At 45.9% G+C, this 13,275-nt stretch overlaps 1 protein-coding gene across 6 annotated transcripts in view; it reads right to left on the bottom strand.

Annotated features, from left to right (window-relative positions):
* The window catches only part of Tet3 (tet methylcytosine dioxygenase 3), a 104,413-nt gene that overhangs the window by 7,938 nt on the left and 83,200 nt on the right, over window positions 1-13,275 (bottom strand). For all 6 annotated transcript variants that reach the window (XM_048787367.1, XM_048787369.1, XM_048787370.1 and 3 more), the window contains 5 exons: window positions 8,643-8,851; window positions 7,304-7,454; window positions 5,325-5,414; window positions 4,678-4,815; window positions 369-705 (listed from right to left, as the gene is read on the bottom strand). In XM_048787367.1, coding sequence (XP_048643324.1) covers window positions 369-705; window positions 4,678-4,815; window positions 5,325-5,414; window positions 7,304-7,454; window positions 8,643-8,851 — 925 coding nt within the window. The remainder of the gene's footprint in view (window positions 1-368; window positions 706-4,677; window positions 4,816-5,324; window positions 5,415-7,303; window positions 7,455-8,642; window positions 8,852-13,275) is intronic.

The following is a 13,275-nucleotide window of genomic DNA, read 5'->3' as shown; positions in this document are numbered from 1 at the left end:
ATCAAATCACCACTTCCAATGCTGGATCAGGGTCGCCAGACACAAGAACCCAAGTGCCCACAACCCCCTGCAGTAGCATGCCCACAAGCCCTAGGGCAATGCACCTTTCCTCAGACTCCAGGGGGATGTGTGAGCATGCGAGAGAAGCCAAATGCTCCCATCCACCAAGCTGTTCCCTGGAGATAACCAGCCCTCTCTGCACTTCCCTCCCCAGGGGCCTCCTCTCAGGTAACTTTGCTACTGACCCAACTAAGCAGAGGCCCCAAGACTCTCTGTCTGGTTGATAGCATGATGCAGGAATGGGGGTGGAGGGTGAGGCCCTCTAGGAAGGGGCCCAGGCCAGCCCTGACAGTGCCCTCTCCACACACCTGTGTCAGTGGGAACCCCAGCCAGCTCCAGGGCCTCCTGCTTGATCTTCTCGGGGGTGCTCAGCTTCTCCTTCTGAATCTTCTTCTTTTCAGCTGCTGCCCTCCTGGCTTCCAGCTGCCGTTGGCGGCAAGACTTGGCAGGCTCAGGGAGGCGCCGGACCTCGCGGGGGAAGGCAGTGAGCACCTGGATGGCCCCGCTGCCCACCTTGGCATTCTGGTTCTCCTCACTGCCAAACTCATCTGTGCTGGCCATCTTGTACAGGGGGAGCACGTGCAGCTGCTCGTCCTCGGGAATCTGGCCCACACAGCGATTGTCTTCCTTGGTCAGGGTACAGACCTGACCCACACGGGGAGAGAAAGACATGGGGTTGGGAACCAAGTGCCAGGGAGGGTCTAAATCCCCAGATGACCTTTCCTCAGACTCCAGGGGGATGTGTAAGCATCCCCATGCAATCCAAATGCCACCCACCCACCCAGCCCTACCACTCTCTGCTGCTTCCCAGAGTTTCTAAAAAGCATCTTGGTCCATACAGTACCAGTACTGCCAACATTATAGCCTGCACCACAGCTTTCAAAACGGATCTGTTCATGTTACCTCACATGCCCCTGATGTGGCACAGGGTCAGTGCTGGCAAGGGGCTGCCAAGAACAGGAAACCTGCTCTGCCCTGTGCCCAGCATTGCTGCCACTGCACTTGGCTGAGCCTAGACCTTCCAGCCCCTGTCTTGAACATTCAAGTTCCTTTTGCTCTTGAGACACTTCTCCTTTTTGTTAAAAACTATGTATTGGTTATACAAAATTAGATGAGAAAAAAAAAAAAAACCAAGGAAATAAAAACTATCTCCATAATCTCACTACCCAGAAACAATCATTGCAAACACTTGGGTCATTTGTGCATACACATACACATAATTACTTTTTGATAATTAAATAGGGATATACTACATATTTTAATAAGTCCCTTTCTTAACATAGTATGAATATTATGCATTAAATATTCATCCCTGTATGATTTATATCATACATGATACATATGACTATGGTACCAATGTTACTTAACTAATCCCTCATTATCAAACATTTCAACTTGTTTCTAATTTTTTCCTACCATAACAATTTTTTTTCAAAATCTCCTTTTAGTATTTTTCAAAAAACTTAATTCCTTAGAATAAATGCCGTGAAGCACACCAACCACATGCAGCCAAAATGCCCTCCAAAATTATTGTTTTACTCACACTAACAGAATGTGAGTTTCAATTCTTTTTCACATTTTTGCTGATAATTTCGTCTTTGCTCTCTTTAAAAACATTTTGTTCATTAAAATGTATCTTATTGTTGGTTTACATTTCCCAATGAGGCTTATTTCCCTCCCCCGCCCCCCCAGTTTACTCTCTCCTTTTGTATTTTCTTATTTTTTGTATTCTTGATGCTGGTATTTGAGGCCTTGACCCTGGAGATCTGGCCCCTCCCAGAGCTAGCTAATTCCCGGAGATAGCACATGACTCCCTGAGAATAAGCCTTTGATACAGAACCAAACAATTCAGAGCCCACATCCCCCAACCACCTCCTTCATCAAGCTCACATAGCAAGCCAACATTCTCCACTCTAAATCGCCCTACGGCCAGGTCCCAAGCAACCATGGACCACCTGCATAGTCCAAAGCCTGCTGAAATTATCCAAACCCGAACAGACTCCACATACCTACCCCTGCCTTGCTATTCCTTCCTGTGGAAACCACAATAAAGGCTCTGGCTAAATTTCCCCCAGCTCCCCACTATCCTGGTACTACCTCTACCCCATGGTATGCCATGTCTTCTGACTCTAGGGATCTGTATGAATTTCTTCCTTGATGACAGTCACTTCATGTGTCTCTTTTTTCATGCCTATATTTTGTTTATTTTTATGTTGTGCTAATGATCAAACCAAGTGCATCATACGTGCAGGAGGCAAGTTCTCTGCCACTGAGCTACAACCCCAGGCCTCATGTGTCTCATGATACCCGATTAAAATAAAGTTGTACAACTCTGTAGAATTGTTTTCCTTCTTTTGTGCATCTTATACCTTTTGCCAAATTTTATTCTATATTATTCATTGTTTCATACAGTCTTCTTTTTAAAAAATATGTATTTTTTAGTTGTAGATGAACATAATACCTTGATTTATTTATTTTTATGTGGTGCTAAGGATTGAACTCAGTGCCTCACATATGCTAGGCAAGTGCTCTACCACTGAAGTACAGCTGCAGCCCCATATAGTCATCTCTGTATGTTCATGTTATCATTCCTTTATCACAAATGCTACTGCAGTTGAGCTCTGTGCACTGTTGGTCATTGTGGGCATTCTGATGACTGCTCAGACAGCTGAATGAGTGTGCACATGTGCAGTTAGACACTTCGACACAAATGAGCTCATGTTATATATCCCTGCTGTTCTAGGACCTACTTTTATTTTTTGAACACAGCTCTACCTCTGAGCTATACCCTATTTTTAAATTTTGAGACAGGGTCTTGCTAATTGCTGAGGATCTCACAAAGCTGCTGAGGCTGGCCTCAAACTTGAGATCCTCCTGTACCTCAGCCTCCCAAGATACTGGGATGACCATCAAGCTTGACTGTACCTGGGAGGTCCTACTTTTTTTAACTCAAAGATAATTCCAGTTATCCATTTTATATTTGCCTTTTCATTTTTGTATCATTTCATTTTATTTCAGTTTTATTTATTGAACAGAAACATTACACTTTTCAGGGTCAGTTTTATAAATCCTTTCATTCTGACTTTCTCCTTTGGCTTCAAACTCTAGCTTGATCCAATGTTATAAACAGGAAGAAGGTAAAATGAAGGGTGAGACAGAGATAGAAGCAAAGTTTCTGTCCTAGCACATAAAAGACACCTAACAAATGACAAACGAATGGCAATCCTGATTTTAAAAATAAGTAGTAAAGGACATAAGTGGAATATTCACAAAGCTGAAATGGGCAAGAAAAATAGAGAAAGATGTTCAACCTCTTCAGTAGAAAAGACACAAATCAAAGTGAGACTGCATGTTGGCCACTGGGGGAGGCAAAGATTAAAAGACTGATAAAGTCCAATGCTGCCAGTAGGCAGAACAGATGCTCTCCAAGCCTCTACAAGTAAACGTTCCTCCCTGGAGACCTCAAAGAGACTACCACATAGCTGCACAAAGCTGCGTGAGGCTGGATCCTCCTTGTAGCTTATAGATGAGAAACTCTGAAAGTACCTACGGTCCATCCATAGGGGCTGGTGAAATAAGTGACAGCAGAGCCATACCCACAGCTTCAGCAAGCGTGGACGTAAAGCCATCTACACTGACACAAAATCTGAGTTATCCCTGAGTTAGGAATAGCAAGTCACAGAAGAGGATGGAGAGATTAACTAGAAACCCTCACACTAGGGTGTAGACAGGTGCCTGCCCCATCTTGCTTATCAATCTGAGGCACAGAGACAGGAGACATAGTGGAGGAATGAAATCCTGAGATGGGGCTACTTCACATGGCCAAGAAGTATAGTCAGAATCTGGGAGCTCCCTTGCCTCTTCCACAGCCGCCCAGGAGCCCTGCCTGCACAGGACCTAGCTAAAGAGCATAGCACAGCACCGGTGCCATCTCTTTGAGGGGGATTCCCCACCTGAGCCTCTTCCCTTCTTCATCCACAAATATGCCCCTGGAGAGCCATTGGGCCTCAGAGCTCTGCCAGCACCAGGCCCTCTCCTCTAACTGCTTCTTCTGTGCATCTAGTAGATATCTCAAAACAAATTTTTGATTTTCTACCCCAAACCTGGTCTTCCCCTCTTATTCTACTTCTCATTAAGTGGCACCAGTATACTCCCAGTTGCTCAAGTGTCTCCCGTCCCTTTGTCCCTCACACTATTTACTTCTCCCTCAGCTTTTACTGCTACCAGAGTATCGGGGGACTCTGTCCATTTTATTCCCCACCATCTAGACAGTACTCAGGAACACAGTCAACACTCAATAAACAATTGCTTAATTAATGAATCAAGGGATTGTCTGGAATTATATCCAAAGGTCCACAGAGACCTGGAACCCCATGAGGGACTCCAGGTGTCCAAGGCACTGCATCCTACAGTATCCACCTAAGACACAGAGCCCACACACCCCGCCAGCCTATCATTATGGGTTTTCTCAGAGAAGCAGCAGGAGCAGGCAGTCTGGCCAGACATCACCCAGAATTCTCAAAATACTGCCTCCTTGTCCCTCCTGACTCTGGGCCTACTTTCTGCAGAGTCCACAGCTAGGCAGGTGGGGTTGTCGCAGAACACAGGCTTCCTTACCACAGTACACCCATTGTAGAGGTTATGCTGGTCCTTGTGGGCGTGGGCACAGAAGTCCATGCAGGCTGTGACCCCCGAGAAGGGCCGCCCTTCCTTCAGCCCCAGGCGGCAGTCGATCGCTATTTCCTCATTGGTAACCTGTGTGAATGTCAAGGAGAATGAGCTGCCCATGGGACCCAGAGGTGAGTTATCCTGATTCTGTACCTGAGGAACCTCAAGGTCTTAGAGGAAGGGAGGTTAAGGATCACAGCTGGCTTCAACTTGGACTGGCTGAGAGGCCCCAGTTCCTAAAAGTTACTTTCCAATCCCTGTAGAAATGGTTCCCTCCCAGATTATCTCCAGCACCCCTGCCTCATCTGGGAGGTGCAGGTTCTAGGAAGAGCTCAGGCCTCAGCAGTGGAAAACAGACTAGAGGTGACAGAGGACAACTGGGAGAGGGGACAAATACTAGGGGTTCTGTAGAGATGGTGTGTGATGCAGTTAGCTTGATATAAAAAGGATTTATCAAAGAACTGTATCACCTCTTTCCTTCTGGGCTGGGCTCTTTACGAGCACAAAGGAGCCCACTCCTACTTCCCAACTTTAGGGAGCCCAGGGTGGGGAGAGATGTGGACGGTTTGTGGGCAGAGAAAGGCAGGCCCCAGTACCTGGTTCTGATAGGCCTGAGGTGCTAGCCGTTTGTACAGGGGAGCGACTTCAGTGGCCAGGTCCTGGAAACTCTTCCGTAGCACTTCTTCCTGTGGAAAGAAGAGCAGTCATACATATCCAGAGTGGCCCTGCATGGCAAACTGTGTGCTAGGAATGAGCCACCATCCAGAACCACAGCTAGGTGTATCTGGCAAGATGGAAAGTCAGGTGCAAGTGAAATTTTATTGTATTCCCTTTGCCATGTCCACTTCAAAGCTGGGGGCACTGAGGCTTATACCAGGAAAAGCCACTGCCAGAAGAAGGTCCAGTCATCTCGACTACTATGCTACTGCCCAGTTCAGCCCAGGACACACAATACACGTTCTCGTTTTCAGTGCTGAACAACCCGAGTCAAAGATGTGATAACACAGGCATAGAAAAATTGTGAGCAACAGGTAGAGAACTTCTTAATCATGTGAGAGACAGGAAGGCAGAGCAGACAGGATTCTGTGCTAGAAAATCCATGGCCAGCCTAGCCCAGAGTCTGTTATGAGCCAGGTGTTCAGATGAACTCCCAAGTTCTGACTGCTAAACCCACACCACCTAAGTACAAATTCAGTCCCTCAGGGGCACTAGCCACCTTTCAAATGCCCAGCAACTCCTGCCCGCTCATCATCAGAGAAAGTTCCACTGGATGGTACCACTCTAGACAAAGTAGTGGTCACCTAGTAACATTCAGAGATGTCTCTCTGGTCCTCACAGAGAAGAAAGTCAGACTATCAGGGGCTTTTACAAGGCCTTCAGCACAGGCACAAAGAACCTATGAAGAAGCAGGAGGAAGAGGGAAGAGAGAAAGAAGTATACACACAGGATTAGAAATGGAAATTAAGACAATGGCTCATCTCTCCATCCAGTAGGATGGCCTGGTCACCTCCCTGGCTGCTACCAGACATTGCCACTTATATAGTGGGCCTGAAGCCAGTGAAGCATAGAGAAAAGGCCCATGAGATCTGGGGAAACAGGCCGAGGACTGAATTTTGCCTTCACCATAAGCCAGAAGACCTTCAGCAAGGCCTTTGCCTCTCTGTAAAGTGAGGTAACAGTGCCCACATTATCGAGGGGGGTGGTATCTGAAATTAACTGAGATACCTGTGAGGAGCTCAGCGCAGTATCTGGCCAGGCATGGTGGCGCACACCTGTAATCCCAGAGATTGGGAAGGCTGAGGCAGGAGGATTGAGAGTTCAAACCCAGCCTCAGCAACTTAGCAAGGCCCTAAACAACTCAGTGAAACCCTGTCTCTAAATAAAAAATACAAAAAAAGGCTGGGGATGTGGCTCAGTGGTTGAGTGCTCTTGGGTTCAATCCCCAGTACCAAAAAAAGAAAAGTACCAGGAAATGATGACTGACAGCATGGGGGAAGTATTTTAAGAGACTAAACCAGTCTTTCTATTCCTGGGAATTCTTAGGTCTTGGTGGCTCTGAGGCACCTCCATTCACCAAAGCAACTGCATTTGCTGCTTCAGGGAAAGGATGGATCCTCTCTTAAAAGTCTAGTACCAAGTTAAACTATTGTAAGCTAACAAACAAAATAGTCTAAGAGACAGGTTTTTTTTTTTTTTTGAGTGGGGGGGAGTTCTGAATTTGAAAATGCTTCCTTTTGCTTTTAATGCTTTAAAGTTGCTTCCTTATGTTGGAAGTTGGAAAACACAAGTTCATATGAGCTGTGGTGCAGAGAAGAGGTGCCCAAATGGATGTCCGTACTTCAGCATGAGGAGCTGGAAGGTTAAGACTGGGATCAAGACGCTGTGCCTGGATTCCAGCAGAGTGACTCAGTACCTGCCCGCTCAGGAGCTCAGGCAAGGGGGAAGGAGGCAGAGGTGAAGTGATGGCTCAGAAGGCTTAAGCCTGCTTTGTTGTGGTATGTGAGTCCTACTCATGCCCCCCCCCCCAGGTGAGAAAGGGGAAGGGTCCCTGTGCTCCCTGCACAGCTCTGCTCACCTCCTTGGGATTGTCCCCTGCCAGGCGGAACTTGCGAGGTGTCTTGCTTCGGGCGTATTTGCAGCCATTGAAGTACATGCTCCAGGAACAGCCAAAGGAGAAGGAGGCACCACAGGTGTTGGGGTCTTTGCCTTGGCAAGCGCAGGTCCGGCTGCAACATATATCACAAAATAGGCACACAGATGCAATACCAATTTGCTCTGGAATCTTTTTCCTCCCATGAGGGAAGTCCCTGCTGAGGCCTGGCATCTACTAGCCTCCCAGTGACTTGGACTCATCCTTCCCTGCCCCCACCTCAAGTCCTTTCTCAAATTTCTTTAAGCAGATGACCAGCTCTCAGCAGCCCGCTCTGCCCCCACCTGAGCATGAAAAGCTAACCTGGAGTCTGTTGTTAGGAGAAGCATGTGGGTTAAGGTAGGAGGATGAATTAATAAAGGCCCAGTATGGTTTACACTTGGCTTTAACTCTAACATCCTGACCAGCTCCAATGCAGACCCCCAAGCAGGGAATGATGTGGACCCCAGGGTTGGAACATGCCCGTTTCCTATAACCCAGCTGAAAGGCTTTGAAACTAAAGAATGTTGATATAAAAATTCAACACTTAATAAAATGTGGAAACAACCCAAATGCCCCTCAACTGTGGAATGGATAAACTGTGATACATCCATACAGTGAAAGACCCCTCAGTGGAATAAAAAGGAACAAACCACTGACACATGTCAACTGGACAACCCTCAAAAACACCACGCTCAGTGCATAGCCAGGCTCAGCAGGCTGCACTCCATATGATCCTGGAAGGTGACATTCCCACAAAGGCAAACCTGCAGGGTCAGGAAACAAGATTGGTGGTTGCCAAGGGATGTGAAAAGGGATACTGATAAAGGGGCATTTTATCAGCACAGGGAGTTTGGGGAAGTAGTGGAACTGATCTCTATCTTGATTGTGGTGGTGGCAGCTGCATGACTGTAAATATTTATCAAAAGTCTCCCAATTATATACCTGAAAGGATGAATCTCACTGAAAATAAATATACTTAATAGAAAACAAAAACAAAAATGAGGAAATCCAAAACAAAGGCAGGTTTTGTAAAATATTTATGTTTGTGGGGCACATACTTTTTTCACACTGTTCACATCCTTAGCGCCTCAGCGCGGATCTGGAGTTTAACAGTGAAACTGAGTCAAGTCAACAGCATCCCCGGAGCCGGGCTAGCACCCAGGTCAGGATCTGTGGGGAAGCATTTCTCAACCCTGGTCCCAACTCTGCAGGACAACAGCACCCAATGCCCTGAGCCCTACAGGGGACCTTGGCACCCTGAGCCTGCCCTACTGCCACGTACTCATCGTTGAGGCCACATCTTCGGCTGGTGGGGTTCCCATATTTCCGCAGAGTGTCAGTGAGCTCCTGGTACAGGGTGTCTCCGAGGCTGCGGGGAATGCCCTCCCAGGCCAAGATGAGGATGACAATCACGGCGTTCTGGCAGTGGTGGCCCGCCCGGTGCCGCACCAGGCAGAGCAGCTTCTCTTCCAGCGTGTGCCTGCGGATCACCTGTGGGGACGTGAGGCCACATTGTAAACTGTGGGAGTTTAACAGTAAAACCCCTCCACACAGTGCCACAAATCCCTCCTTGTCACATAGCGTCTTTAAGGTATAGACCCATGAATGTCACAATGTGGCAGTAGCAACCCCACAGGCTAAGAGATTATTAAAATTAGGGCATAAACCACACAAAAAGTCTTTTAAGAGTGGAATGAAGAACGATCACTACAGTATCTTAGACTTTGTAGTTTAAGATACTGATGACTTACATAGGCCTTGAAGTAAAAAGACATAGATAAAATTCTAAGACACAGAAATTTTTACATTGTCCTAAAACATTTCTAGTGAAAATACAGCATACCTGTGTTTTTAGTTAAAAGCAAGAGGATTAGCACAGTGGAAAACAGATCATTGTCCCTCAAAAAGCTAAAAACAGAATTAGTATATGATCCAGCAATTCTACGCCTTGGAGTACATGCTGGGGAATCAGGGGCAGCAACTCAGGCAGATACTTGCACACAAATGTTCAACGCAGCACACTGACAACAGTCAAAGGAGGAAACAACTCAAGTTTCTATCAGTAGATGAATGGATAAACAAAGTATGGCATATATGTACAATAGAATATTATTCAGCTATAAAAAGGAATGAAATTCTGACACCTGCTACAAACTCGGATGAACCCTGAAAACACTCAGCTAAGAGAAATAAGCCAGACACCAGAGGATGAACATGGCAGGGTTCTGCTAAAATAAGGTGCCTAGAATAGTCAGATCCACAGAGACAGAAAACAGATTACAGGTTATCAGGGGCCGGGGAAGTGGGAGTAGGGAGGGAATTGGGGAGAATACCTAAAATACCCAAAACAAGCTGTTAAAAAATTTAAAAGCAAGGGCCCTGGGCATCACACTACTCTGCAACTCAGGATTCAGCTGTTCCTCATCCAGGTTTTTTCATCTCCTCCCTCCACACACAAAAAGATGCATCAGGGCAAAGCATCCTGGGAGCTGGGGAACAAGATGGCTGAATTTCCCCAAAGGGTCCCAAGCAGTTCTGTGAAGAGATACAAGGTTGAGGGCCTGTAAACAGGGGTGGAATGAAGGCAGACAGGGGGGAGCTAAGTGGCACCAATGTAACAAAGCAAAAATGCACACAGTCCTGAACTATAGCGACCGGGAAGGAAACCAGCAAAGGAGTGGATCTAGTGGGGAGAAAAGTTTGGGACTATGGGGGCTGACGGACAGGGAAATACTTTAAGTGACTTCCAAGTTTTGTGGCTTAGGAGGCAGCAGTGGTGGTGCTGAATGGCATGTCAGCTGGGAGTTCTCAGAGGTCAAGCTACTTGGGAAGATCTCAGGGGTTATTTCCACCAGGCCTGCAGGTCTGGAGGTCGATGTCTGGGCTGCAGATGGCCATGGTCACCAGTATGTCCAGGCAGGAGATGAAGAAAGGGGTAGCCAAGCAGATAACACTAACAAGGAAAGTGGGCCTGATCCAAGGCCAGGGAGTGATGGGACCATGGCAGTGTGAAGGCATCTGCCGATCAAAAGGGGGAAGCAAGGTTTCGGCTCCATCAATTGCCTGCCGTTGGGGGATCCTCGCCTAGCATATCCAATTCTTCTGATACTTTATTGCAGGAAAAAAGATGAAAATTTACAATTTTACGTGATTTTTTAAAACATGGATACCACATTCAACTTTTTTGTCATGGTAATATATACAAAAAATTTACCACGTTAAGTGTACACTTTAGTGGAATTGGGTATATCCAAACCATCACCATCTCCAGAACCTTTTCACCTTGCAAAACTGAAACTATTCAAACAATAACTCTGTTTTCCCTACCTGATAGACCCTGCCAAGCACTATTCCATTTGCTCCACTCATGAATTTGACACCTCTAGGTACCTCATAAAAGTGAAGCCAAGCAAAATCTGTCCTTTTGTGACTGACTTGTTTCGCTAAGTGCCATGTCCTCAAGGTTCATTCATGTTGTAGCATGTACCACAATTTCCTTCAAACTTTTAGGGGATACTTTACATGCTGAACAAAATACATCTCTGTCCAGTTCTTGCTTTGAGGCAAGGCAATAATGGTTCCTCCCTACTGAAGCATCAATTATGTTTATTTTTTAAATTGTATTTTGGAAACCAGTAACACATGAATAAGATACTAAGTCACATACTGTGTTTGAACTTCCTGTGTAGTTACCTGGCTTTCTGCAGAATGAGCTGGGGAATATCATGGGCATCAACATGCATCTGTAGAATCTAATATGACAGTGGTCCCTGTTACAAATATTTGTGAGGCACTATGGTCAACCTCTGCTCACTACCTGGGCACCGCACAGGCTAATCACACTCATGGGTCATGTACTCAGAGCACACAGCAAGACCCAAGCAGCCAAAGCTGTGATGGAAGCTGTGTCATTCTGGATTCCTCAATGGCAAACACACAAACGTCTTAGCACAAGTAGACAGCTTTCAATGGCCACATCCTCACAGGTCTATGGATATGGTCAAAAAACTAGGAAAGCAAAAAAGAGGAGTTGCTCCCTGCCCACACTCCCATAAAGAAACCCAGCAGGATGAAATGCACAAAAGTGTAAAAGTCAAAGGTGAATGGAAGACATGAACACACAAACACTGAGCACTATAAAGTGGTGGTTCACATTCTGTGAAAGCATCATGAATATCTCACTTCGTTTCTAGGCAGGCAATCCCTAAGAACTGAACCAAGAGCAGTGTAACGCCCAGCAGAAAGCAAAGTGTCCGCTCCTAGAGGAGGGTCTTCATTTCATTTCCTGGGGTTTCCCGAGTCAAGTCTGCTCCACTATGCCTGATGGGACTTCAGATACCTGCCTTCTGATCTCCACTAGCTTTATCCTGCCCAACCAGCATCTCTGTGGTTCTTCTATCAAAACTGTCTGCTGTCCTCACTGTGTGCTTGTGTTTATTCTAAGCCTTTGAATGCTCCCTGGGCACTCCCTCCTTCTCAGGTTTGGCATCTTCCATATTTGGTATAGGATATCTTAAAATCAGACATTACAGTTGGGCACTGTGGCACATGCCTATAATCTCGGCAATTTAGGGGCTGAGGCAGAAGGATCACAATTTCAAGGCCAGCCTATGCAATTTAGTGAGATTCTGTCCCAAAATAAACAATAAGCCGGGTGTAGTGGTGCATGCCTGAAATCCCAGCAACTTCGGAGGCTGAGGCAAGAGGATCGCAGGTTCAAAGCCATAAACAACCTAGAACACTCTGTTTTAAAATAAAAGAATATAAAAAGGGCTGGGGGTGTGGCTCAGTGGTTAAGAACCCTTGGATTCAATCCCTGGAACCAAAAGAAAAAAATCAATAAAAAGGACTGGGATGTAGCTCAGTGGTAGAGTTGTTCCCTGGGTTCAGTTCCCAGTATTGCAAAAAAAAAAAAAAAAAAAAAAGAATGAAACAAAAAGAACAAGATCAGAGGTTACTCAAGGACTCCCTGGATTGACCCATTGTGTTCTCAGATCATTCAACACATTTTCTGCACACTCGCAATGTGCCTTAACACCCACATGCTCTACTCATAAGAAATAATTTCTTTCCTTTTATCTTCACTCCACAGATGGGAATTTCCTTAACTCTGGGAATAGTCACTATGTATTCCCTACGCTGTCCACCAGGGCTTGGAGATCTCCATGAAGACCAAAGTAATGAGGGGTTTTTTTTGTACCTTTCTGCCTCCCTCTTGCAACAAACAAACGGGCTCTTCCTAATCCTTGGCAGAGCCATACAAGCTTGGTCAGGAATTAATGCTCTACCACCCATTCCAGGTTCTAGAAGTGCACATTCTCTCCTTCAAGAATATCCACATAGCAGGCCTGTAATCCCAGTGGCTCAACAGGCTGAAGCAGGAGGATCGAGAGTTCAAAGACAGCCTCAGCAAAAGCGAGGCCCTAAGCAACTCAAGTGAGATCTTGTCTCTAAATAAAATACAAAATAGGGCTGGGGATATGGCTCAATCGCCAAGTGCCCCTGAGTTTAATCCCTGGCATTCCCCCCACATACACAGACAAGGAATATCCACATAGCCAGCTGTCATCTTTAACATGACAACTTTTTTGAAGCTGGAAAAATCCCTCCCTCTACCTGTGCCCTGAGAGGCTTTCCTCCCCAAAATGTTGGAATTCCTCAACAATCAGTTGAATTAGCAAGAGAAATGTGCAACTGTCACTCTATGGCTGATGTAATTTCATGGATGGGTTTTTTTTTTTCTTTTCTTTTTTTTTTTTTTAATTTTTTATTGTGGGTTGTTCAAAACATTACAAATTTCTTGACATATCATATTCCACACTTTGATTCAAGTGGGTTATGAACTCCCACCTTCACCCCATACACAGATTGCAGAATCACATCAGTTACACATCCATTGATTTACATATTGCCAT

The sequence above is a fragment of the Marmota marmota genome, unplaced genomic scaffold (assembly GCF_001458135.2).
Source record: "Marmota marmota marmota unplaced genomic scaffold, marMar, whole genome shotgun sequence".
Classification (NCBI taxonomy): Eukaryota; Metazoa; Chordata; class Mammalia; order Rodentia; family Sciuridae; genus Marmota; species Marmota marmota.
The sequence above is the reverse complement of the archived record's forward strand: the minus strand, read 5'-3'. Positions and strand labels throughout refer to the sequence as shown.